Source organism: Scatophagus argus, chromosome 11, assembly GCF_020382885.2.
Source record: "Scatophagus argus isolate fScaArg1 chromosome 11, fScaArg1.pri, whole genome shotgun sequence".
Taxonomy (NCBI): domain Eukaryota; kingdom Metazoa; phylum Chordata; class Actinopteri; family Scatophagidae; genus Scatophagus; species Scatophagus argus.
The window spans coordinates 5,850,046-5,874,355 of record NC_058503.1 but is presented as its reverse complement, the minus strand read 5'-3'; the positions used below and the strand labels follow the sequence as shown (position 1 = coordinate 5,874,355).

The following is a 24,310-nucleotide window of genomic DNA, read 5'->3' as shown; positions in this document are numbered from 1 at the left end:
CATCACAACAGTTACTCAGTTACTCAGTCTCCATGACAACTAAGCAAACTGATGAGGACCATGTGATTTGGTGGTCTGAATTTGGACTGCTTGGACAAACTACTGTTTAACTATAAGGTCAAGAAGGATGCTAAGTCATCATGAGCTCATCTTTCCAAAAGCGATGAAAACACAACTTTGACCAAAACAGACCCCTATGTACACGAGTACACGATGTACACTTGGTAGAATTAGTTCGGAACTGGGTCACGGTGTTGGCTCCTGAATTTTGGCACTTCAACCACTTCATAGAGCGGAGTGAGGCTGCGTCGCTGTGGGTGTGAGTCAGAGAAGTCGTGTGGGAGGAGTTAAAGTAAGATGGCTGCGGGAAAGAGAAGAGTGTTTGAGAAATCATCTAATGGGATGTTTATCTGCTGTTAACAGGATGTACTGCAGCTTCAATGGAGGAGGGGTTAATTTGTTAGCTCCCTCGGCTCAGTATGGTCTAGCTCGCCAGTTGTCTCCAGGTTTCTTGCGTGCTGGTCTTCGGTTTACTGCTCTGACATTGTGGAATTCATTTGAGGCTAGTCGTTAGCTCCCAACCAGCGCTAACTTACTAGCAACCAGCTAGCAGGTATCGGTGGAAAACAGCACCTCACAACAGCTATCGAAATTCCTGAAAATATTCTATGTAAGTATCTAAAGATTTACCTAATATCAACTTAAATTTGATGAATTAACAATATACATGGTTGACATCTGTAAGTCACCTAATTATTTTGATAGTGCCAACTAGCTTGCTATATCATCTCGCCATTGACTTGCATTGATTGTTGTTTTCCGGCGGATCCTAACGTATGCCTTTTCGGTTTGGTAAAGAGATCTGGGGCACGGCGGTGACTTTAAGATCATATGTAAACCCGAAATACTGTTAAGCTAGTTTTAATCAACCACTCAATTTAAAGGCAACGATGTTTTATTTGATGGTTGGTCTGAAGTGTGCGCCAACAGTCTGTCAAACTGAAGGGGACACATGACTCAAAACACTGCAGTGACTGATGTCTGATTTTGCAGGATACGATCTGTTAACGTACTGAATTAAATTAGTCAACCTAATCACGTGGAGTGCTTTGGTAGTCATCTTTACCTTGTCAGCTGTGGCAAAAGCACTTTAATCTTCACTAATCTGTTGTGTAAATACACCCACAAATCAGCAGACCAGTTTTCTTGTTCAAATGTAAATGGACAAAGTTGCACTCTGATTAAGTGCACAGTCCTTTAACAGATTGCTTCATGATGCATGTATGAATTCGCTCAGTGAATTCATAGTGTTAGGCCTCGGTATTGAGTGCTGACTGAAATATGCCTGCAACACAGAGTATTGAAAGCTGGTCAAGTATATTTGTCAGACTTCTAGTTTTATTTAACTTTGTCTTTGTTTACACATTTCCTGCTTTAAATCATTATGTTGCGATGTTCTTACCGAATTTGTCGGACGCATCAAGTCAACAATTAACTTACATAATCAAATAATTTTGTTGATTAGAATGGTTGTTGGTTGGTTAGAATTAGAGCAAATGCGATCAGTCGATTGACAGAAAATTAATCAGCAACATATCTGACAAGCGATCAGTCTGTTTAATAGGTTAGGCTTGTCCAATGTGAATATTTGCTGCTTTTGATGATCTTGATGATTGCACATTACACATCTTTGGGCTGTGTTGGTTGGTCAAAGCAAGCAGTTTAGATATGTCACCTACCTTGAACTCTGGGAATTGTGATGCACATTTTCGCTATTTTTTAATTTATTTAGAAAATAAACTGCATATTAGTTGATACTTTTGCATGTTTTTATAGGAAAAAACTTGTGTATAGTCTCTTTGTGTTAATACAATATGACAAATTGTAGTATTCTGTTTATTTTGATACAGTCACTGACATTCAGAGAAGAAGAACGGAAGGGGGTTATTGCTGAATGCCTGAAAAAGGAAATATTGGCATTGGCCTCAAATGAATTTTGCCAACACGTCAAGTAGATATGATGATGCATCACTTATGTTCATGTGAACCATTGACTAAGTAGTTTTCTTTTTTGCCCAGAGAAGTTGAACATTTTAAAAAGCCTTGTATGTCTCTATCTGCTTGGGCCAGGTATAAGAGTAGGGATAATAATGTTATGTAGTTATTTCCACTATGGGAGAGACTTTATCTTCTTTGCATTTGGATGGAAAAAATATGTGTATCAGTATTGGTATCGGACAAAATGAGCTGGAAAATATCAGGATATCTGCAAAAGTTCAGCATCATGCATCACTAGTTTTAAATCTTAAATCTACTCTCACTTTAAGTTTGTATGCTTTAAAAGAACAACTTTTCTGCATATGTCAAGAGGTTTGGTGGTTACAGTAAACATGATTGCATGCACTTGTAGCACACAGCAGGCCACGTTTTCTTGTGTATGTTTCAGATTGGCTCTGCCACCGACTTAAAAATACACATTAGTTGAAGGGAGACTCTGCATCTGCTGATATCTGTCACAGTTTTTGAGTTCTGTAATATTTTCTTATTTCTGCTATGGAAGCTAACTGACTCTCACACTGCAAACACAGAAGTGATCAATGAAGTTCAGCGGCCAAAATTGACAGGGACAGAAGTTGAAGTGTGAGGAACGTGAAGGACAGAACTTTGAAAGATCTTGGATTTCTGCCTGCTTTCACACCTGTGCACACCTGGACAGAAAGCAGGTGTGGCTGTCAGTTTCTACATTGAAGAAAGTCACAGAAACGTTGGAAACAAGCCTCACTTCACTTCAGGCCATCTGAACTTCTGAGAGAGTGTATTGGCCTGTAGACTGAGTGTGAGTGATCAGATGAGTCAAGACAAGCTGTGGTATGGTGTGTTTGATCACTAACCTTTGACAAACTCCCTTGTCTTTATGAAGGCGGTCTCCCCTCAGTGGAATCTCTAGTTGAACTTTGAACACATTTTATGGATGTTTTTTATGATGCTGTGTGTGTGACCTGAAAGGAAAATACAATTTGGATTTCCTCATGTGACATGCCTAATATTAGCTGAATCCTCAATGCCATGATTGGAATGTCTTGTCTCAAATGCTGAGGCAGACTGGCTTATGTGCATTTAAGATAACTGCATTTGTGGTGAATCATAGGCAGACTCTATTCAGTGAGCTTGTTTTCAGCCTGTTATATTGCTGTAGATATCCCTGTTTAGACTCTTTGTGGGTTCATTTTCTTTATGCTTTTGTGTCTGAATATGGATTCATTTAATAGATTTAAGGAAAAGAGTAAATTCTGTCTGAGCAACTTGAGTATCACTAACTTGGACTCAGTTGTTCAGGGCTGGTGAATCATTAAAAAAAATGTGTTGACGTTACATTTTACCTGCCCTATTTTAAGGGCTGTTTGTGTGAAGATACTCGTTTAGCTGCTGTATGAAAAAGTCAATAAAGAAAAGCATGGGGTTTTATTGATTTAGCAAAGTTGAGCCAGTCTGACCCAAGTCCCAGTCATGTGACTCTAGTCCATATCATAATTGTAATCTAACAATACAATAATATGTTTGTTATCTATTTTAAAGCTTATTTATCTGCATTCTCATAACACTCATAACCTATTGAACTTTGCTTGACCAACCAGAGGGTCTTATAAATGATCTTTTATTGAAACACTTCAGCAGAAATAGGATTCAAGCTGCACTAACTAATGCTTATGACATTTATTGATTTTTCTTAGAAGAATGTGACAAAGAACATCTGTCTTTTAAGTATCAAACAGGCATGTTGGCTTGAAAGGTGGGTGTCAGATGTTTGCAGTTTGCTGCTTCTTCCCACAGACCCAAGCAGCTGTGGTCAGCTTGGATGCTCAACAGTTACAATTGATTCTAATTGCAACACACATTGCAAAAAAACAAAAATAAAACCAGACGCTCAAAACCACTCTTGCGGCATAATCCACTTTTCCACTGTTGATCCATCTGTACAGTCATTTCCAAATAATCCTCTTAATATACCACTAAGTGCACTGCTTCCACCAGATATTTTTGAATGTGATAGCCCAGTAGGAAAGTAGAATATTTAGCTATACTGTGAACAAAAACTATAAATATTTTTGATAGTATTGGTTAGATTTTTTTAATATATTTCCTTAATGCCATACAGTTTCTTATTCATGTAATGTTTGAGAAATCTGTTTTTTGCAGAAAGTCAACCATAAATCCATTAATTAAATACATGTAAACACATAAAGAGAGGCTCCTTTCTACAACCCCTAATCCGTGTAAGTTGGTACTCTGTGTAAAGCATAAAATAAAAACAGCATGCAAACCAAGTATGTTTACTGACATCGGTTTTACAAAGTGTTCCTGAGTCCATGCACACATGTACAATCATACACAATCATGTGTTCATCAAAGTGGTGAATCTTGCTCGTCTTTCCTTGTGAATGACTGAGCCTTTCAGGATGCCCCTTTTATACCCAGTCATGATACTGTCTGCTCTTTAATGAACCTGTTTACCTGTGGAATATTTCAAACAGGTGTTTTTTGAACATTCCGCAACTTGCCCAGTCTTTAACTGGCCTTCCCTAACATATTGCTACCATAAAAATGTGTGTATAATATTAAGAAAAGAGATATTTTTGCCAAAATGTGTTATACATTGTTTCTTCAGATGTTGATGTATGATTTTTGTATTTTTGTTTTTTTTCACTCAGCGCAGAGTGCCTGTCCTGACTGGCTATGGAGTGGTGTTGGCTTCAGACTGGATGACAGGGTCTACAGGGAGGACAGGGTCACACAGATTTTAAAGCAGCACCGGGCTTTTCCTCAACATTGCGTACACTGAGTGGCAGTGACAGCGTGTTTGCAGCTGACCTCCTTCTCTCTGTTCGAATACAACCACCCCCGCCCTCATTTTCCCTCTCGCCTCCTCCTTGACACAGTACCTTTTCCTTTTCTCTTTACTCTCTGCCATCTGGTTGGTCTATACTCTGACCCTTGTACTGGAACTCATTCTCTTGTCTTTGAGTTCTTCTGACCTTTGACCTGCCTCTCACTGGGTCCAGTATGAGCTGGCTGAGCAGGTTGAACCCGCGAGGTCCTGGTAGTCGGTCAGGCCGGAGCGCCGCCCCCTCCAGCCCGTGCACTGCTGACCCGGAGACCTGCCTCATGGTGTTTGAGAACCACTGGAGACAAGTGAGCTGCAGACACACCTCTTCTCTTGAATTTTAATGAAATGATATATTTTGTGATGGTTTTAACATATTGTTCAATTTTTTTATGTCCTCACCCTTTTATTTTTTTTACAACCTGTTTGCTAGTTTTGCTTATTTTTATAGTCTCACAGCCAAGATGTGGAAACACATCAACTAGACTTTACCGATAAGTGCAGAAGGCTCACATACAGGCGATCTGAGAGCCTTTTAGTTCCTAGTTAAAATACTATCCAAACCACTCACTTGGGGCTTACTGTACTTGTGTGTGCATGCAGTAGAACATGATGTAATCACTTGTCTCCCTTCAAAATAAGTGGTTTGGATTTTTATGCTAAAACAGGCATTTTTATGTAACTGTGTCATTGCTTGCATTACTCTACTCTACAACTCTATTTGGTTCAAGGCTGTTACCACCAGTACTGTTGGAAATGAAAATATTAGATGTTCAGTTTTCTTTGTTTGTGTTGAGTAGCAGACAGATAAAAAGTGTTAAAGGGTTAAAAAAGGGGTTAACAGTACTTGATAGAGACACCAGTTTTAAGGCTCTTGTTTTGGTGAATGATTATCTGTTCAGACACCAAGTGTGAGCGTTCACACGTTCAGTTGGCCGTACCAGTGCTGATGAGAATAGTCAGACAGTGTGACTGGCTTATGTCCAATCACTGGCTGAAAGTTTTATAGATGACAGAGCCTTGCCGCTGCCTGGCTGTTGAATTTCCTCTGAGACAACACAAGACTGAGTGACACTTATTGGTCTGTTGTGGGAAGTGGATATGCTGCAACTGAATTACAGCATACCCATTAAAGTAAAAGTTCGATTACTTCTACATGTTGCTACAGGATTCTTAGTACTTTACCGAACATGCGTGTTTGCGGCAGAGGAAACTGGAGCACCTTTTCAGTATTTTGACATCTTAGTCCTCCATTATTTCATAGCTTTTAAAAGGATGGCAGAGATATGCTATATACCTCTGTTGTGCAGTTACATGTAAGGGGATATTAGAACATAAAAGAATACCAAGTGGCTTTGTGGGAAAGTGTGTGTGTGTGTGTATAGCGTATACATTCACCAATTTGGTTCCTAGCAGCAGAGGCTTAGCTCATACATTTACAACAAGCTAACAAACAACTCATGTCTTATCTGAACAAGCTGCTCACGGATCTGTAAATTCATCGTTGCTGTTGTCATGCTGACCACACAGTAAAAATTCTTGCTAAATGCTGTGAAATCTCTCAACATTTATGAACATCAGTTTGTTTATTTTTTTTCACCGTTATACAACTTTGATGAATTTTTTCTTGGAAAAAAAACATATTGCAGTTTCAGTAATTATTTTTTACCATATTTATGGTGTGACCTGTCAATGGAATTTACATTTTATCAAATTGCATAAAATAATTTTGTTGGTTTTATTTTGTCCTAATAATTTTGTTATTAATGGTATTATTTATACCTGTGCTTTTCCTGTCATGACATAACAAAATGGCCATTGAAATGGAATGAAAGGCCTTTTAGAGGTCACACTTTTCTTGTTTTGTTTTGTTTTTTTTTCAATCTTCTCACAGAAAAACAGTGATGGTAAGAATTAAACATTAAACTAAAACACTGTTCCTTTATTCAGGTCTCTTGGGTGTTGGAGCAGCACGAGCCTTCATCCTCCAGCGATGACCTGACAGCAGTGAGAAATCACACCGACCAGATGTTATGTCTACTGGCAGAGGAGCGGCCTGCTGAGAGCTCAGAGGGCGGTGCCAGTGTGCCACCTATGGGTCCCATACTGGAGCTGGTGGTCACTGAGAATATTCTGGAGTGCCTGGTTCAGTGGCACCTCCGCAGAGGCCTTGACCCAGATAGCCAGGGGGCGCTGCTCAAACTGTTTGAGATGCTCATTGGCCAGTCTCAGCAGCCTCTGCTGCAGCACACAGCCGTCCTCCACCCCCTGCTGAGGCTGCTGGGAGCGTGTGCGGACCCAGAACTTGGTTGCCCTTCAATGCTGGAAAACAGCCTGGTACTGCTGCTCAACCAGGTACATTCACCTGTAGTCTATGCATGTGACTCTAATGCGTGTGCACTTACCTACAGTCTACATAAGAACATCTTCATTGTTGGAAAACACTAAATTTGGATGATGGTGGATTGGTTGGAAGTTTTTATAAAAAATTCTTTTTGTTATTTCTCTCACTGTGTGAAGTTGACTGTGCCAGTTCCAGTCCGAAAGTTCAGACTCGTTTAAAATTGTTGTTAAAAGGATGAAAAGCAGCCACTGGATAAGAAGTCCAACTATGAGAATCATTAAACACCACACTCTATGATTTTATCTCCTGACTGTAAACATTAAGTTTTGACTCCCTGACTGGAAAAGACTTGGTCCAACGTGTAATGATGAAAACTATAATTTGTCTTACGCATAATGTGTGTTCTGCTGACTTCACGGTTTCCATGGCTGCCGAGTCTGAAACTGGAACCTTTGCTATATTGAGGAGAAAGTGTTCAACACTTTTTATCTCTATATGTGTGTTTAGAAAGTGTCCATGGAAAGTTCTTGTGTCGCATGTCAGTTTTCTGTTAACCAGCATTCACAGTCTCTCGTGAAGAACAGCACTGATATTGCTGGGGTTGGTGATCTTTTCTATCACTTTCATAGTCAGGACGCCTTATAATGTATTATCATTTATTATCAAATGTGATTTGTAAATCATCTGTAAATTCCCATCAGGTCTGTGTGTCTATGGCGCGGCAGCCTGTGGTTCTAGAGATGTTGTTCCGGGCGGCACCTGCTCAACAGGGCTCTACTAACCTGCTGATCTTCTCCTTGCTTGTGCCATTCATCCACCGGGACGGAGCTATTGGACAGCAGGCCCGAGATGCTCTGCTCCTGGTGATGGCAGCTTCAGCCAGTCACGAGGCCGTGGCACGTTACATCGCCGAGAACTCCTACTTCTGCCCAGTGAGTGATGGTGCTCATGACAGCTATGTTGTCAGAAAGTGTTATGTTTTAGATCGTAACCGGGGATTTAGTGGTATGTGGCTACAATTGGTGCTGAATTTGGACCGTTTTTTATTTCCCCACATAGGAAGGCCAATTTTCTTCCTCTCCTGAGGTGTCTTACATTTTATTTATGTGCTGAGGTTTGTAATGCTGTTGCTGTTGTGGACGTGACAGTTGACACGCTGGATGTGATATTGCGCTTTACAAAAGAATGGACTGGTCTTAGCTAACTATTTCCTGGCATAAAGCTGTGTATATAATTATATAGTTATTTTCTGATTTTAAAGTAAGGTTAAAGGACAGTTCTAATAAAATTTGAATGTGGTAATTATATTTTTTCGCAAAAAGCTGAATTTTTATGTAAGCTTTAATACATGTGTGGAGGAGATCTTTAATAATGACTCCAAAAAAAGAGCAGAGGTCTTTCAGTGTTGGTTTGATGATTTAGTAACATCTTCAATATCCTGTCAAGTTTTCAGTTTCCACCCACAACGTAAACCCCACAGAGCTTCTTTCAAAGAGAATTATTTGGAAATGTACAACCTGTCTGTTCCTCCTCACTATATTATATGGTCCAAAGCCTCTTTTATTTCACTCACAGCTCTTATATTTCACATTCTTCTGCAATACTATGCATATAATATAAAACTTCAACACTATTATTTACAGTAATTTTGGCTCTTACACAAAAGAGCCCTCTGTATAGTCCACACATGAGTATGACCCAGTCTTTACTGATGTGATAGTTTAAGACGGCTCATAATTCTACAGTCCTGCCTTGCTTTCAACACTGCTTTCAAGAGAGACGAGTGTGTGTGCGCGTGCGTGTGTGTGTGCGTGTGTATGTGTGTTGTCTAATTCAGATGCATCAGTGATGGTGTGTGATAATGGAAGGGGAAGGACATGACTAGGCACTCTGACAGACCGTTCATCCTTATCTACATCCTGTCAACTCCATCTCAACTAAAAAAAAACAAACAAAATAACCACCCATCATCAGCCAGTGAAGATAAGGGAAACATCATCCGTACTATACTTTTATACTTTTATACTATACTTTTCCTTCATGCTGCTACTGCTGCTACGTAAATTGCTTAAATCAATGGTGTCTAAATTACCGGGATGGATAATCAACAAATTTAAATTTTACTTAGTCTCTCAGTGATGTAGAAGACTGTGGATCGAAACGAAGTTATTGTAGTTATTGTAGTTTCTTCTTGCTGCCACTAGGTGTTAATAAAGAGCCACTTCTTGCTTCTTCTTAAAAATGTTTGTTTAGTAAGAGTGTGCCTACCTGCTGGATATCATTTTTATGGTGATACAGTGTGAGGCAAAGTTGTGCTCTGGCTGCATTTGAACATCAGGGCCATTGTTCGAAGTCCAGTTTTAGCAGCCAAAATCTGGTCACAAGTTACAGCAACTCAGTGACATTTTAGCTTTGAAACTGTATAATGAGATTAAATAATGTTGCGTGATGACTATGTCTGTGTACCATAAATTAATGCTGTGGTCAGTACTGTTATCTTTGGCTCTGCCTGCTCACTCCGATGTTAAAGAGCTGTCTCAGCTATTTTCCATTCGTCCTCCTTCCAGCAGCTTTGGTCTGACCTACTTACAGGCTGGAAGGACTTGTGGAGGTGGCAGCAAGGACCAAACACTCTGCCTGAGTCTCACTCTCTGTGTAATCATTATTTGACTTTGTTTTTGGGATGAATTTGCTTAATTGGGCAAACAAGTTCTTCTTCTTCATATATTTTCACTCATCCATGAAAATACAAAAATACAGTTTCATACATGTCATCAGCTAAATTACCTGAGAGCTTTTACATTGAGTGTAAAATGGGGTCTTTTTCATCATCTATGTATGTACTGGGAAGTTAGTTTGCTTATCCAGCTCACTTCTTAAGACTGCCGTAGGGAAGTGAGCTTTGTTGACATGTTGAGTCATTAGTGGTGAGCACAAAGTGAGTCATCATTTGATCTATAAAATGTCATACATCCTTACTGTTTTGGTCTTGTTGGTTGTTTATGGATTATGGTTTCCATCAATACAAAAACAAGTTCATTTGCAAAATAAACATTGCTCAATCGGGATACACATAGGTTTTTACCAGAGAGTAGACTGACCCACTGGGGATGAGAATGAGCAGTTGTATCTGAAGCCTCTCTGTCTCTTCTCAGGTGTTGGCAACCGGCCTCAGCGCTCTCTACTCCTCTCTGCCCAGGAAGATTGAGGTCCGAGGAGATGACTGGCATGCCCTGCGGCAGGAGGACTGGATGGGCGTGTCATCGCTCGTGCTGTTTATGAACTCGCTGGAGTTCTGCAACGCTGTGGTTCAGGTGGCACATCCCCTTGTCCGCTCTCAGCTCCTGGACTACCTCCACAACGGCTTCCTCATACCTGTCATGGGCCCTGCGCTGCACAAGGTGGGAAACGGATGGGTGGCTTAAACATGCTTGCTCTGGATAAGCAGACTTCCCTGTCACTTGTTTACAGTGGAACAACTTTTATGTTAGAAAATAGGTCCAAAGGATTTGAGCTCCACGAACTATGAGCATCCTCGCCAGATATCCTTAAAGGTGTGTCGAACTTGGGTAAACCGACCCTGTCACTAAAAGAGGATGGTGGACCATATTAAAAATAATCACCCAGTTACTGCCCCTCTTGAGTTACTGTAAGAGATTGTTATATTTTGTATTTGAAGTGAATTGGCTGCAGACTTAGAACACAAAGAACTGATTTGTTTCCTTGACTTTCTTCAACAGATGAGTCACAGTGTGAGTCAAGGCAAAAAATGACCAGTCGAAATTGTTTTATTGCCTGCTTAAATTGTAGACTTGAGCTTATTTATAGGACATTTGTCATGCTGCCCTCTTCTGCAGTTTTGATGCAAATTTGTGTGTGTGTGTGTTTGTAGTCGTCGGTGGACGAGATGATCGCCAGCACTGCCTACCTGGACCTTTTCCTGCGCAGTGTGTCAGAGACTTCCCTCTTGAAAACCTTCCTGCGATTCATCCTGCTGCATCGTCACGATAACGACACCATCCTGGACACACTGCTCACGCGCATCAGCAGCAATTCAAGGGTATAGATGTGTTTGTGTGATAGAGGCTCTGACATAAACTCAGCTGTGTGGGTGGTGAGTGGGCTGAGAGCAAAAGTTGACTGAGAATGACTCCAGCTGAATCCAGAAGTATCGTGTTGCACTTTGTTTGTAGTTGGTAAAACAAGTGAAATTCCATCCAAATAAATACATTTCATCCATCTGAGACAATCATGGTGTTTAGGAAAAAAAGAAGGGTTTCATCACTTCACCATCGTCTTTGTTGGAGTTTAAACATCATTTTGAATGGGAACAATGGAAACACAACAGAAAGTAAAGATTTTGATTTTGGGAAAGCTGTGGTTGGTGGCAGCTTCAGTCTTATGTTTGCTTACTTTTATTGCAGCAGAACTGCTGAACACAGAGTTCCCACATGGAAAATGAGGAAAAAAGTTTCATGTGTCACGTTGTACATTTTTAATACAGATTTGTGGCAAAATTACAGGTTTTTCAAAAGACGTCCATGTTTTGGAGCATCATACAGTCGTTGACCTCTTCAGTAGGAGCAGAGCAATTCTGCTATAGCAAAGATAATGTTCAGTTTTAATATAGACACTGTCAGTGAGGTATTCATTTAAGTACATATTCATCAGTGAACTTGTCATCTTCATTGCTGTTGAACTGGACTGCATTATCCTGAGAGCTATTTCTCAATATTATATCCACCGCATTTGTATGCATGAGAAAGGCAGAATATTACCACATTTCAGTGTGATTCACTGCAGTACAGCATCACCACCCAGTGACATCTGTAATAAACCTCACCTGTTCCTTTGTGAGGGTATCAACAAAACCTGACAATTTACGGCTGTTGTGTTGGATTGCATTACATTGCCATTATACCTAATGAAGCGGACAGTGAGTGTATGTTTATGCAGATATTCAAAGTTTTCTAACTAGCTTTCTTATGCATGTATATTATGTGCTGCAGCTCTGCATGGTATCGTTGAGCCTCTTCAGGACTCTTCTGTCCCTGAACTGTGAAGACGTCATGCTGCAGCTTGTTCTCAGGTATGTCTGCAGACCTTACATCCTCCTAAGTGTTACGTTTTAATAATTTCATTTAATATAAAAACACAGATTTAGTGTTATATATTTTTTCTCCCTACTCAGTCATTCGATGAGAGCTACATGAGCTGAACTTGTGTGTTTTCCTTTAAAAATGTAGAAAAACTGAACAAAGGAATAGTCTTGTTTTCTTCTGTCTCCAAACAGTCTGAGAGAGAAGTAGAGAACATGTTTCCACAAATGTGGCAACAATGTTGTGTGGCCAGTTTTGCTATTCAGATTTTGTCTTTTGAAGTAAAAAAGCACATTCAGCTGCCTCTGATGTTATACTTTGCGTTTCATGACAAGGATGACTGAGAATGATACATTAAGTAAAGTTTGTTAACTGCAGTGTTTAACCAGCTGGTCCATCTCAATGAGATACAGTAACCAACACTGCCAACGAAACTGACTAAGTCTTAACTGGTTTTGCCAAAACGGAAACAATTTTCCAAATAATAACATATGTGTTATAGTCTGTATGGGGATTAACAGTGTATATCCATGTGGTTTGCTCCCAGGTATCTGCTGCCCTGTAACCATGTAATGCTGAGTCAGCGTCGCGCTATCCGGGAGACTGACATGTACGGAAAATCAGCGGACAAGTTCCTGTCTCTGATCCCAGAGTGCTGCCGGCTTAATGCAGCGCCTTCTGCTGAGCGGGATGAGGACAGTGCATTCCGGGGCAAAGGTGAGCAATAAACACCTGTGGAAAAGGAACAATTGACACTTATAGCTCTAAACATGAAGTGAACACTCAGACATAAATAACCAGGGGTACACATAACTGGTATGTAGGTACGCATGCACGACAAAAATCAGGAATGCGTAATGTCACTTGTCGCGCATGCGTACCTGTGTACCAGTTATGTGCACCCCTATGTATAATCCTCAAAACGATAATTGTCCAGTCCCTTCAGTCATCTTTTTTCATTCTCTTGTGAGGACCATCAGGCATAGGCTACAGTGTTTCTCACAGAATTTTTTAAGATGTGATCAGTGGGCCTCAGACCCTCTGGGGTGGCTGTACAATATAAACTTGAGTCTATAGGCTGTAGTTAGTGTCAATCCGTTATTTTCCATTTTAACATTAATCCAAAGTTGTGACTAAATCTTGACTGAGAGACTAGATAATCATTCTTTCTCACTTGTCAGTGAGAGAGGAGCACCCAGAGTGTTAGCGGCAGGCTAGCAGCTGTGTATGCATACAAATTAAGTAATTCAAGAAGAGAAACTAATTTAAGTGCCATTTTTTTTTCATTGGAACCTGCTGCAACCTGCAGAAGCATCATATTTCTACATATAAAATCAAGACAAACTTAGATGAAAGTTCACTTTGCATGTACATTTAATAATTTTGATACGACATTAATTAACCAGTGGTGTTTAAAAGTGAGCTCTTTTAATCTGTATTTTTGTCATCCTACAGTACTGAACAGTCCCAGCACAGAGTCTCCAGCCCCACCCAGACCCAGCACCCCATCTCGCTTAGCCTTCTTCATCCGCCAACAGAGCAGCGGCGGTGGATCAGGAGGAGGAGGAGGTCCCTCTACCCCCACTGGAATGGAAACGCTGCAGTCGGGTTCTTCCAGCTCCCACCCCTTGTCCCCTGACAGCCCAATGCATCAACAGCAGGCTCACACAGAGTGTCTGGACTGGGATTCGGGTTACCTGGAGTACCTCAAAGATGCCCGGCGGGGCATTGAGCTCTGCTCCTGGGCCTGCCGTGACTGGTCAGCGCCCTATGATGGAGAAAACCCATCCCCTAACACAGTCCCTCCACCCCCACCTCCGCCTACCTCCAATGCCTCCATGGCAATGTTCCCTGAGCACTTCTCTTTCCAGCAGGCAGGAGGCAATAATACCCCTCCAGGCCAACAGAGGGCGGCTATTGTGGCTGCAGCACGATCCGAGTGGAGCAGCTCTGAACGGGACAGTGGAGAGTGGGATGTCACGATTGGCAAAAACAACTGCATCAGCCTCACGCCACGCTCCAAGAAACGCAGCCTGCAGAGAGAGGAACTTCTGCCAAAGCCTATACCTCATCTTGTCCCCTCCTCCTCGTCTTCAGCCACCCCTTTATCAGCTTCCCTCCCTGCTTCATCCCCAGCTCCTCACATTCCGGTTTCTCCCATCACTGTTAGCTACCAGGCCATGTATAATGGCACGTTGGGGCAGGAGGACGGGTGTTCAGACAATCGAGACAGAGGATTGGAGGTAAAGAAAGTGAAGAGAGACTTAGGGGAGCAGCAATATTTAGATGAAAACGCAAATCAAAATGGATCCCTGGTCACCTGCTCCTCCCAAAGCTGCACGGCCCTCCCACAGTCCATTTTTAGCAACAGTGAAATGAGTGATGCAAAATCTCATTGCGCTAACCAGATTCCCTCTCAAAGCCCCATTGCCCAGCCAGTGTCTGACACCAAACTGCTGACCAGCAACACCTCAAACCCGCACAGTGCATCCTCATATCTTCCAGAAGCCAACCAGGTGCAACAGTCTGTAGAGAGTCTCATCCAGGAGCTGCTGGAACAGGCACCAGGAGAACCACAGCTACCTGGGGACTCCAACGGACAGGGAATCAGCATCGAGGCCTTCACACAGGAGCTGAGAGAGCTGGAGGACCGGGTGAAGGAGCGCACCAAAGCAGCCTGCCAGCAGGATGAAACTACCAGGGAGTCCCTATCTGCTGAGCAGCAGGAGAACGAACAGCAGCTGTCTTCAGCCCAGGAGGTGAAGCTCGCTGGTGACACAAAGGGGGAAGGATCTGTGGTGGGCCTTTGTAGTCCTGTTCGACCACTAAATCAGCCTGCCTCTCATCCATACACAGGTGAGACATTGATCTCGTTCTCATCTTCATTCTCAAGAATTTTTCTTTCTAATAAACTTTGTTTCTAGACACACTTCAAGTCCTGAGTTCACAGAAGGAGGAATAGATAAATTTTAGAGTTTAATTAACCTATACAAGCTGTTAAGGCAACCCGCTGCCTGTTCTTCACAGTACGACAGCCACTACACTGCCATGTTAGTCATTTAAATAAAGCTGTCAAAAAGTCCTTTGATTTCATCCTCAGTTCACTCACATGCAGTTAAGCCTAAGTTGTGTCTTTGCATCTTTCCATCCAATGATCTGTCAGTTGTTGTCTGGGCAGGTCCCTTCATGGTGGTTCTGTTTGCCAAGCTGGAGAACATGCTCCAAAACTCGCTGTACGTCAACATCCTGCTCACGGGCATTGTGGCCCAGCTGGCCTGCTATCCTCAGCCCCTCCTACGCTCCTTCCTGCTCAACACCAACATGGTCTTCCAGCCCAGCGTCAAGTCACTGATCCAGGTACGCTGCACCAGCCAAAACCTGTGATATATTGGCTGAGGAATGCTCTCCTTATCTTTGTTAAGACCTTTTCATTTCTAAACCAGGTGCTCAGTACAACCTGGAGAAAAAGGTTTCTGTATTTACTCTTGGAGCAATGACAGTTTTTAGTCTCCTGTTTATAGGCATCGTTGTCCACTTCCAGCCCACCTCAATCTGTTCAAGCTTCTCTTCCAAAGGCACCAGGCCCACAATGCAAAGTTTCTTTTCCATATTCAATTTCAGCCCATCTTCAAAGATTCTGTAAATGAATATCTAATACTGGAGTGAACAGTGGAAAAAATAGTGCACTATTAACAATATTAGTCTATTAGTCTTAGCATCGATGTCAGAAACTTTCACCAAGTCAAATTTTGTAGAGTGACCAAATGAAATTTACTGACCAAGTTATCAAAAGCCGACTGCTTCTGAAGATCAGTCAGATCTCTAAACGTTTTTCTTTGACTCACTTCAGGTCTTAAGCTCTGTGAAGAACCGCATCGAGGCATTTGCAGCCTCCCACGAGGACTTCCCAGCCATGCTGAAGAAAGCCCAGCAGTACCTGGTGGCCCGAGGCAAAGTGGACTGGACGCCTGCAGCAGTTCCTCCTCTGCGACGCTCTGATTCACTAGGTGAGGATGGAAACAGGAGACCACACAGTATATGCACTTACACATACTCTGTGTGTGTGTGTGTGTGTGCGCGTGTGTGTGTGGTGTTTCTCTGACTTCTAATCAGCCATCAGGGAGCTTTGAGCCAGGTTTTGCCTTTTGTGCCTTTCTTGTCTCACTTGTTAAACTGGAACAGAATGAGATTGCCTCAGGCATTTATGAGAAACCTCTTTGCATGTGATTCTTTTAATTATGAAGACAAAAAAAATGTTTCTTATCTGTTAAAAGAAAAAAAAAAGTGAAAGCAGATTTATTTATATGGAATCATTCATACACTGCAGTAGTTTTTAAGTGCCTTCACATAGAATTTAAGCATAAATACAGAAGAGCTGATGACAAATAATTTACAGAAGAGAATAAAAAAGATTAAATTGATTTCAGAGAGACAGTCATATTAATTAAATTATACTAATGAATTTGAAAGAAAAAAAGCGTTCACATGGAAATACATTTAAGAGGTAGATCTGATATAAAACAACAACAAAGAAGGTGTTGAACTCATCGAGATGCAGTGTACTAGTGGGATGATATATTTTACCTTTTATTTCCTGGAATTTCCTACAGTTATGTTACTTTTGTAACAATAATTTGCCTACTTTGTCTTGTTTTAAGATGTCGTCATTCATGTCACAGAAATAACTAAATTCTAAATGTTTAATCGTAGACCAACAGACTTGTCACAGTCATAGTTTTCTTGTCCAGTAATTTGTTACCAAGTCACATATCCTGTGTGTGAAAGTAGTTAACCAAAACAATCCGAACTCCACCAGTCATGTTTGAAAGCCCTGTATAACTAAATTCACTTCATATCAGGACACACATCCTTGTTATCACTGTGATGAATTATAAACTATGTTTTGTTGTTTCAGTGAAGAGTCGTAAGACATCTCTTGGAGATCTGATCCTGCGTCACACCAACAGCCCCACCCGGGCTCGACATGCTGCTCAGCTGGCCCTCGCACACGTACGGGACGGTGGCCAATCACTGCACAGCGCTCTGTTCAGGGGCGGTGGAGGTGGAGGGGCCACCAGCCTGGAGAAGCAAGCAGAGGCGCTGCGAGTAAAAAACGCTGTGTACTGTGCCGTCATCTTCTGTGAGTTCCTGAAGGAGCTGGCTGCCCTGGCTCAAGAGCACGCTGTCACTCTGCCTTTCCCTCGCAGCCAGGAGGCAGAGGAATAGACGGTAAACTCCTCAAATCTAGCTCTTAGCCTCCGTTAGCCTCCATTTTTTTGTTTGTGCTGTAAAGAGAGTTATCTAGGATCCTCTCATCACGAGAGGGTAAACTGGAGCACTGAGACTTTTCTGTCACTGGAGAGGGTTGTCTGCAATGACACAGACAGAAAGCGCGATGAAAGCAGTGGCGTTTTTGTACCAAAATCATCATGGAACACGTATAGGACTGTAAGAATTTTCATCAATTGTAAACTGTAAACCTTATGATGATATTGTTCATATCATGTATTATATTTACATTCTATACACAGAAAATCTCTGTAAATGCTTGATATTTGGGAGCGTGTACATATACATACCATGTCACGGTATAATGTGACACAGTAAAGCCACAGATAAAAGAAATAGGTGCACATATTGGTGCTAGTCGATACTCTTTTTCTTTTAAGTTGAAAGGGTGCTTTCAGGCGGCACAGAGGAGACGAAGCTTTTGTCCTCAACAAAATTCTGACTAACACCAAATATTGCTTGGCCGGAAAAACACTGAACACAGTGTAGGATGCTCAATCGACTACAAAGTGATCCAGTCGGCTTTGGCCACCTCTGTACGACAAGCTCATATTCACTCTCATCTAAGAGCTTTTTGTCAAGGACTGACCAATAATGAAAGCCGACAGAAAAACAGCAAGAGTTCCTAGTAAGAAGAGGCCACACTGCTGCAAAGACTAGACATCAGTGAATGAGATGAAAACTGAAACTCATATGTGAGTTTGAGTGGCACTTTCTCTCCCGTGAATTAGCACGAGCACCACAGAAGTACTGGAAATCTTTGGCTAATTAATGCCATTTTTAAAAAAAAAAAATGTTTTGTTTGAAATGTTGAAATGTTTTGTCTTTTGCATTTGCACCATTTTCAAGACATATCAGCAACGTGCGTTTGCGTATGAGTTTATTTGAACGAATGACGCCAGCTCGTCAGGCCATCAATAAGCCATTCACCTACTGCCATAAAAGAGGCTGTGTGATTGACAAGACAGCACTGCTTTACAATTCATACCTTTTGTGTGTCATTTAGTCTTTTTAAAAGACCCGAGAGTATGTGAGAGACAGGCGAGAAGGGAAGGAGTTTTATTTCTAGGGAGCTTTTGGCACGGTTTCCATTCACTTTGAACTGACATTTGAAAAAGGTATTGAGGTATTCGCTGACTTTAAACAACACATCTTTTGTGAGCTAAAGATGAAGCTTGTAAGAAGCATTCTCCATTTCACTTTTTTCATTTTTGTTTTAGCTTCAAAGTAGTGACTCTTAAGAATGAGATGGGACAAACTGAACATACAAAGTTGTTCAGCTTGGAAGTTAACATGCTGCTATTTTTCAACACTAACACTCATTTTTAGTAGTGTAATATCTCCTGTCTCTTCATTTCATTATAGGTACCAAGTACAAATGTGTGTGTGGATGTGGAGGAGTCGTTTCCAGTATTGTGATCAGAATTTAATTTATTTTTTTCGCGTGTGAGGTTGAATGAAGTTCCAGCCACACAGTGTTAAAAGCTTTTGCCAAGACAGAATTCCCATGCAGCTCTTCATTTTACCTCACTGTTGAAGAAACCTTTGAGGCTTTGAATTGTTGCATGTTGGGGTTTTTTTTAGTTTGTTTTGTTTTTTTAAGATGGCCATTCTTTATTTTACAGGTCTGTAATGCCCTAACAAATTTTCTGGTTCTGTGCTGTACAGAAGGGAAATTATGAGAGAAAAAAAAAAATGAAGCATCACCTGCATGACTGCAATCCATTTAAAAAGTCCATCTAATTTTAACCCAACTTTTTATGAAATCATTTAGAAATCATATCCTGCACATAATAGCTATTTTCTCTCAATTTTTAGCAGCAGAGAATAATAAATGATAAATGCTCTTGCCATCCTGCAGAGTCTTAACCTTTGAAATTAAACACACACATCATGTTCTGACAACTTGTCGAAGCCATAGTTTGTAAATGTAGTACTTCATTACTCCTGTAACTCACTTTTCTATGGAATTTTTAGACACATTTCGTAACACTCCACAATTTTTCAAATGCCATTAGGTAAGGATTTCTGCATGCCAATTCAGGCCATGTTTATAATGAAATAATAATTAAGTAGTGTAGAGTAAATTTCCTTTGGTTTGTGCAATAGTGCAGAGCTTAACTGAGCTTCCATGCAGTAGATTTTAGTGGTTAGTGAGTCATCCTGGTGCCTACAGAGATCAGCGACGGCAACAAGAACACATTTCACACTGAATGTTTCCTCTCGGCTAATTAAATTGGTAGAGAAATCACGTCTGTATTTTACCCACTGCCATCCGTCCAGCCATCTGTTCACCTGTTCTGCTGTTCGTCTGTGTGTGCAGAACAAGGTTAATGTTTCTGATGTGCAGGAAAGGCCAGGGGGTCTCATTCCCCTCCAGGTTCTTCTACTTCTACACTCAAGATTGTGTCTTTTAAAGTAACTATTTTTACAAATTATTCCGTCAGAGAGTGGTCATACTTTTAGCACGGTGGTAAATGCTGAGCTTCTCAGACCACTTGTTGAGTTGGTCAGTAGCGTTTTAACTTTAGCAGCTTCAGTCAGTTAGCTGTATTCCTTCGATGCATTCATTATCACCAAAGACAATCTCTGACAGTACCTGACCCCCCCCCCTCCTCCAGTGTTTCTGTTTAAACAATCATCGACAGTTTCACGGTACATAACAACCTTGTTTATGTAGTGTTGTAATGTTGAGAGTAATTTCAAATGATCCCACAAAAAAAAGCTGCCACTACCTAATGTAAAACAGTTTACAGTACGCCAAATAGGCGTAAATGTTGAAGGACAGAAAACAATTGTACTCATCATGTTTGTTGGTGCTACAGAGTTGTCAGATGGTAGAACCGATGGTCAAACCTCAAGACCCGATCTGTAATAAACCTGGATTGTCTTTGGAAAGGTGATTTTTGCCAGCTGAAGCTGATTACAGGGCAATGCATGTTTCAGTTTTGTGTTTCAGTGTGAGATTCAGTTCATAAAAAGGGATGCTGCTCAGTCATTTTGAGTTGCAGTACTTGAATTGTTGGCATTGGTCCTCCTAGGCATAACATTTTGCTGATTTGCCCTCTGCACCTGTCTACACCACCCACAGTCATTTTTCACTGCTTTATTTATTGTTTATTTTTCTTTCATTGTTTAGAAAACAAAGACATAAATGCAACAAAGTTTGTAAGTTTTAAGTATTTTTTTATAAGGGATTGTATCCTATCAGGGACTTTGGCCTGGATTTGTCAGATGACACACTGTAATCAGCGATTAATTTAGTGCAACGCTGATATGGTGAAAACTCAATGCGCACACAGTGAAATAAACGTTTGACCAATGTGATCTAGGCTGCGTAGTTCCTGAGATGGAGTATTCAACTTTGTGGTAATTGTTTTTCATACAGAAGAATGAATGGCAACAAACAGCTTCCTCTGCTGGTAGAAAAATGACCTCCCCACACAAATAAAAACAAACTGTCCAGACACCAGTCAGGATCACGGACTGGAGGACAACCAGATGAAAATACCAAAACACCAAAAGTGATTTAAATTCCTTAGACATACATTAGATTACTTTACATTTTGTTTTTTGACAGCAGCTGCCACGGCTGGATAGTGAAACCAGTCCTGAAATGTCTTTAACTCCTTTAAAAGTCTTGACTGTAATGATTCTTTAGAGGAAACCAAATTCATTTAAAAAAAAGTTAAATGTATGTATTTTATTATTATCACAGAGCACGTCTTTGTGATGCCGTGATGGCTACTGTGTCCTCGTTTCTCCCCAGCTCTACTCAGACTCTGACTTTATTTACTGGATCAAAGTGTGATCTGTTGAATCTGTTAACTGACAAAGATGAGATGGTGCTGAGTGGTAAACCCAAAGCTAAGCTTCAGAAAATGTCACAGATTTTCTTTCTCTTTTCCTGCTGTCTGTGTTTCAGACAGATGTACTTGAACATGACAATTAAGTCAGTGAGCTAAAAGTAGAATCTCACACCTTTCGTGTTCACAATTGTGGCTAAATTCGTGTTATGTTTTCAGTTTCTGTGTTTTGTACATACAAAGATGCACGCAAACATGCTGCAAACAGCAACTGACTTTGATTTGAACGGCACGCCTTTTTGTTTCAGGGTGGGTTATGATTGGCTGTTCCATCACCACAACACAATGTAAAGTGGGTCAAAGAACCCAACGCAATTAACAGCAGTGGAGTCTGCCAGATGAAACTTCCAGTCAAGCTTTGCAACACATTTTTGGTGCAAACACATGCAGTCACACGGTTGATTTCTGGAAATGATTTTGTTTTTTTTGTATGAATATAGCTGAAACAGTTCGGGCTGTTTGACTTCCATCTGAAGGGACTCGGTTGATGCTTAGAATTTGTTTCACGCCAGATTTCTGAACATACTTTGTGCCATGTTTGAAATCGATTTTTCATGTGTTGATTTGTAATGCCTATCACGGGATGTACAGTATCTTTTCACTTCTTTTTTTTTTTGCTGAAACTTTCACTTTTGATTTCTCCCTTGTGATCTATGCAAAACATGCTGTGGTGTCCCCTGTTTGAAGTTGAAAGATGATGTGGATTTAATGTGTAAATACTGTAAAAAGTATTGGGTCAAACATGCAGATGGTATGTGAAATAACCAACAAGACAGAATGAAATCATGCTAAAAAAAGAAATGTAATGATGAATGTTGTCAGAAATATTTTTCTATGTTTTGAAATCATTAGGAAAAAAAGGACAAAAATACAAAGTGGGAAAAGCTGTCAGAAGAACACTACAAAGGGAATGTTTTTATTAATTTATAAATTCTTTGCCTAGCAATATTGCATTTGTCCTGGTGTTCTTTCTTTGTTGTCCTGTGACTGTTTGAGTGGTGGACAATGTTAATCTAGGTTCCATATAAACATCATATCTCCATTTTGGTAAAACTGTGGTTTGTGCAGTAAGGAATGTCCACTTGTGACCTCCTATCACAGATAATGTATGGCTTTAATGTAGACATTAGTTCAAGCAGAAAGGGATTTAATTAATTTGAAAGATTTTTAGAGGTGTGGAAAGGTTAAACTATCCAGTATTTAACGAGAAACTCTGCAAAAAACTATAAAAGTTGAGTATTAATTGAGCACAAGCACCAGGGGCCTTATTTGTAAAAATAAAATAAAATTGATTTGTACTTGAACTTAGTCTTAAGATCATTTGTCAGTGCTGAGCAAAAAGAAATCTCACTGAGCAGGTTCTATGAATCTCATTTGTAACTTACACACATGTGATTTATAAATCTCAAGTCAACTTAAACTGACATCTCCTGACTTGTGATTTCCCCTTACATAATGGAGCAGGGGTTTAGTCAGGAATAGACATGGACCAAAAGAGAAAGTTAAACTTTTTGAGGAACAGACCAAAGTCAGGCAACATGTATTGTTCAGTGTTCAGGGACTAAATGGTAATTACAAACATTGTCAGTTTGGGAGTGTGGTGGCGCTGCAGAGAATGAGGTGGGACAGAAGGATGGAAAGAAAGAAATGGTCCTAAGAATTCAATATGAAAGGATAAAGTGATGCAGCATGTTGAAGAATAATGACCGTGGATCTGCTAATCCCTCACATCTTCCACTGATAATTCCTATATTACCATCAGAAATACCACGCAAGTCTAGACTTTGCTGAAAGAAAAGATCAGATCATTTCCACATCAAAGTACAGTTCTATAAATAACTATTCATACATGGTTTTCTGCTTAAATCCACCCTAAGATCAAAACTGATCCTTAGTCTCTCATATAAATGAGGCTCCAGGAAATAAACAACTTTGATAAAAGACCAGAAAACACTTGCAACGAGTGAGCTTGTTAATGTGCTCACTGCACCGATGCTAAGAAGTATCCATTTGTTATTGATCCATTTTGAGGAGGGACACACAAATACCTCAATTTCAGGAGTATTTCATCAGGTCTGAGAAAACAACGTTTCTCTGATAGAAACCAAGAGGCTGAGCCATATTACCAGCTGACACTGTGGTGATAAATGAATAATTCTTGGTACTTTTGTTCTCATCTTTCAACACTGGTGAACAGATGGAGAAGAAAACAACAGAGATGAATGCAGCAGTGTTCAAGAAACCCTAAACCAAGTTGGGTTCATTCTTATCTACTGCAGGAGGTCAATTCAGAACCAAAATTAGAGAGAAGTTGGAGGTCACATACACTGATGCACCTATGACCAGACATCTGGATATTGTTTAAAGTGGATAAAGCTAGAAGTCAACAAATCAGTTCCAAAAATAAAATATTTATTATTTATCTCTTAAATATTTTTATAATATAAAAATACTCATAATAAATATTACAGCCACTAATATTACAATACTCAAAATACATTACAGCCTCTCCAGTGTGAGGATTTGAAGCTTTTCTGTGCAGCCCTGGTCACCAGAACATCATGGACACATGGCTCAGGGCATACAAAGTTTGTGCAAACAGAACTGACTCAAACCCAGAACTGAGTATGTGCCAAACATTAAACTGACCCTAGAAATCAATATGTAATGCAGATGGCAAGCACTTCTGTGAAATAGCATCATACAGCTCGTTAGAAGTATTTCTCAACATGAAGTGTTGGTTCCTCAGGCATTAGCCTGTGTGTTCTGTGTCATCAATGAATTTGCTCTCCACCCTGTTCTTATTATTTAAAGTGGGATTACAACTAAG

The 24,310-nt window shown here is 40.5% G+C and overlaps 1 protein-coding gene across 5 annotated transcripts; it reads left to right on the top strand.

The window, feature by feature from the left end:
- The first annotated feature begins 134 nt into the window (after window positions 1-134).
- Window positions 135-22,426, top strand: fhip1b (FHF complex subunit HOOK interacting protein 1B). Of its 5 annotated transcripts, none has more exons than XM_046404133.1 (13): window positions 135-670; window positions 1,911-2,011; window positions 4,715-5,190; window positions 6,833-7,237; window positions 7,928-8,158; window positions 10,382-10,627; window positions 11,119-11,286; window positions 12,236-12,315; window positions 12,873-13,042; window positions 13,781-15,181; window positions 15,489-15,682; window positions 16,176-16,332; window positions 17,241-22,426. In XM_046404133.1, the coding sequence occupies exons 3-13, from the start codon at window positions 5,062-5,064 to the stop codon at window positions 17,549-17,551; spliced, it is 3,492 nt and encodes a 1,163-aa protein (XP_046260089.1). In that variant the 5' UTR covers window positions 135-670; window positions 1,911-2,011; window positions 4,715-5,061; the 3' UTR covers window positions 17,552-22,426. The 5 variants fall into 5 exon arrangements, with proteins under 5 accessions (XP_046260089.1, XP_046260087.1, XP_046260090.1 ...); XM_046404131.1 differs by having other exon boundaries at window positions 4,710-5,190; XM_046404135.1 differs by having other exon boundaries at window positions 138-670; window positions 4,710-5,190; window positions 15,504-15,682.
- Window positions 22,427-24,310: the final 1,884 nt, after the last annotated feature.

What these genes read in the sequence shown, in the direction of transcription:
- fhip1b (XM_046404134.1), top strand. Translation starts at nt 5,062, where the DNA reads ATGAGCTGGCTGAGCAGGTTGAACCCGCGAGGTCCTGGTAGTCGGTCA. An exon ending in TTGAGAACCACTGGAGACAA is followed by an intron (nt 5,191 to 6,832) that starts GTGAGCTGCAGA and finishes TCCTTTATTCAG; the next exon opens with GTCTCTTGGGTGTTGGAGCA. An exon ending in ATGCTGCAGCTTGTTCTCAG is followed by an intron (nt 12,316 to 12,872) that starts GTATGTCTGCAG and finishes GTTTGCTCCCAG; the next exon opens with GTATCTGCTGCCCTGTAACC.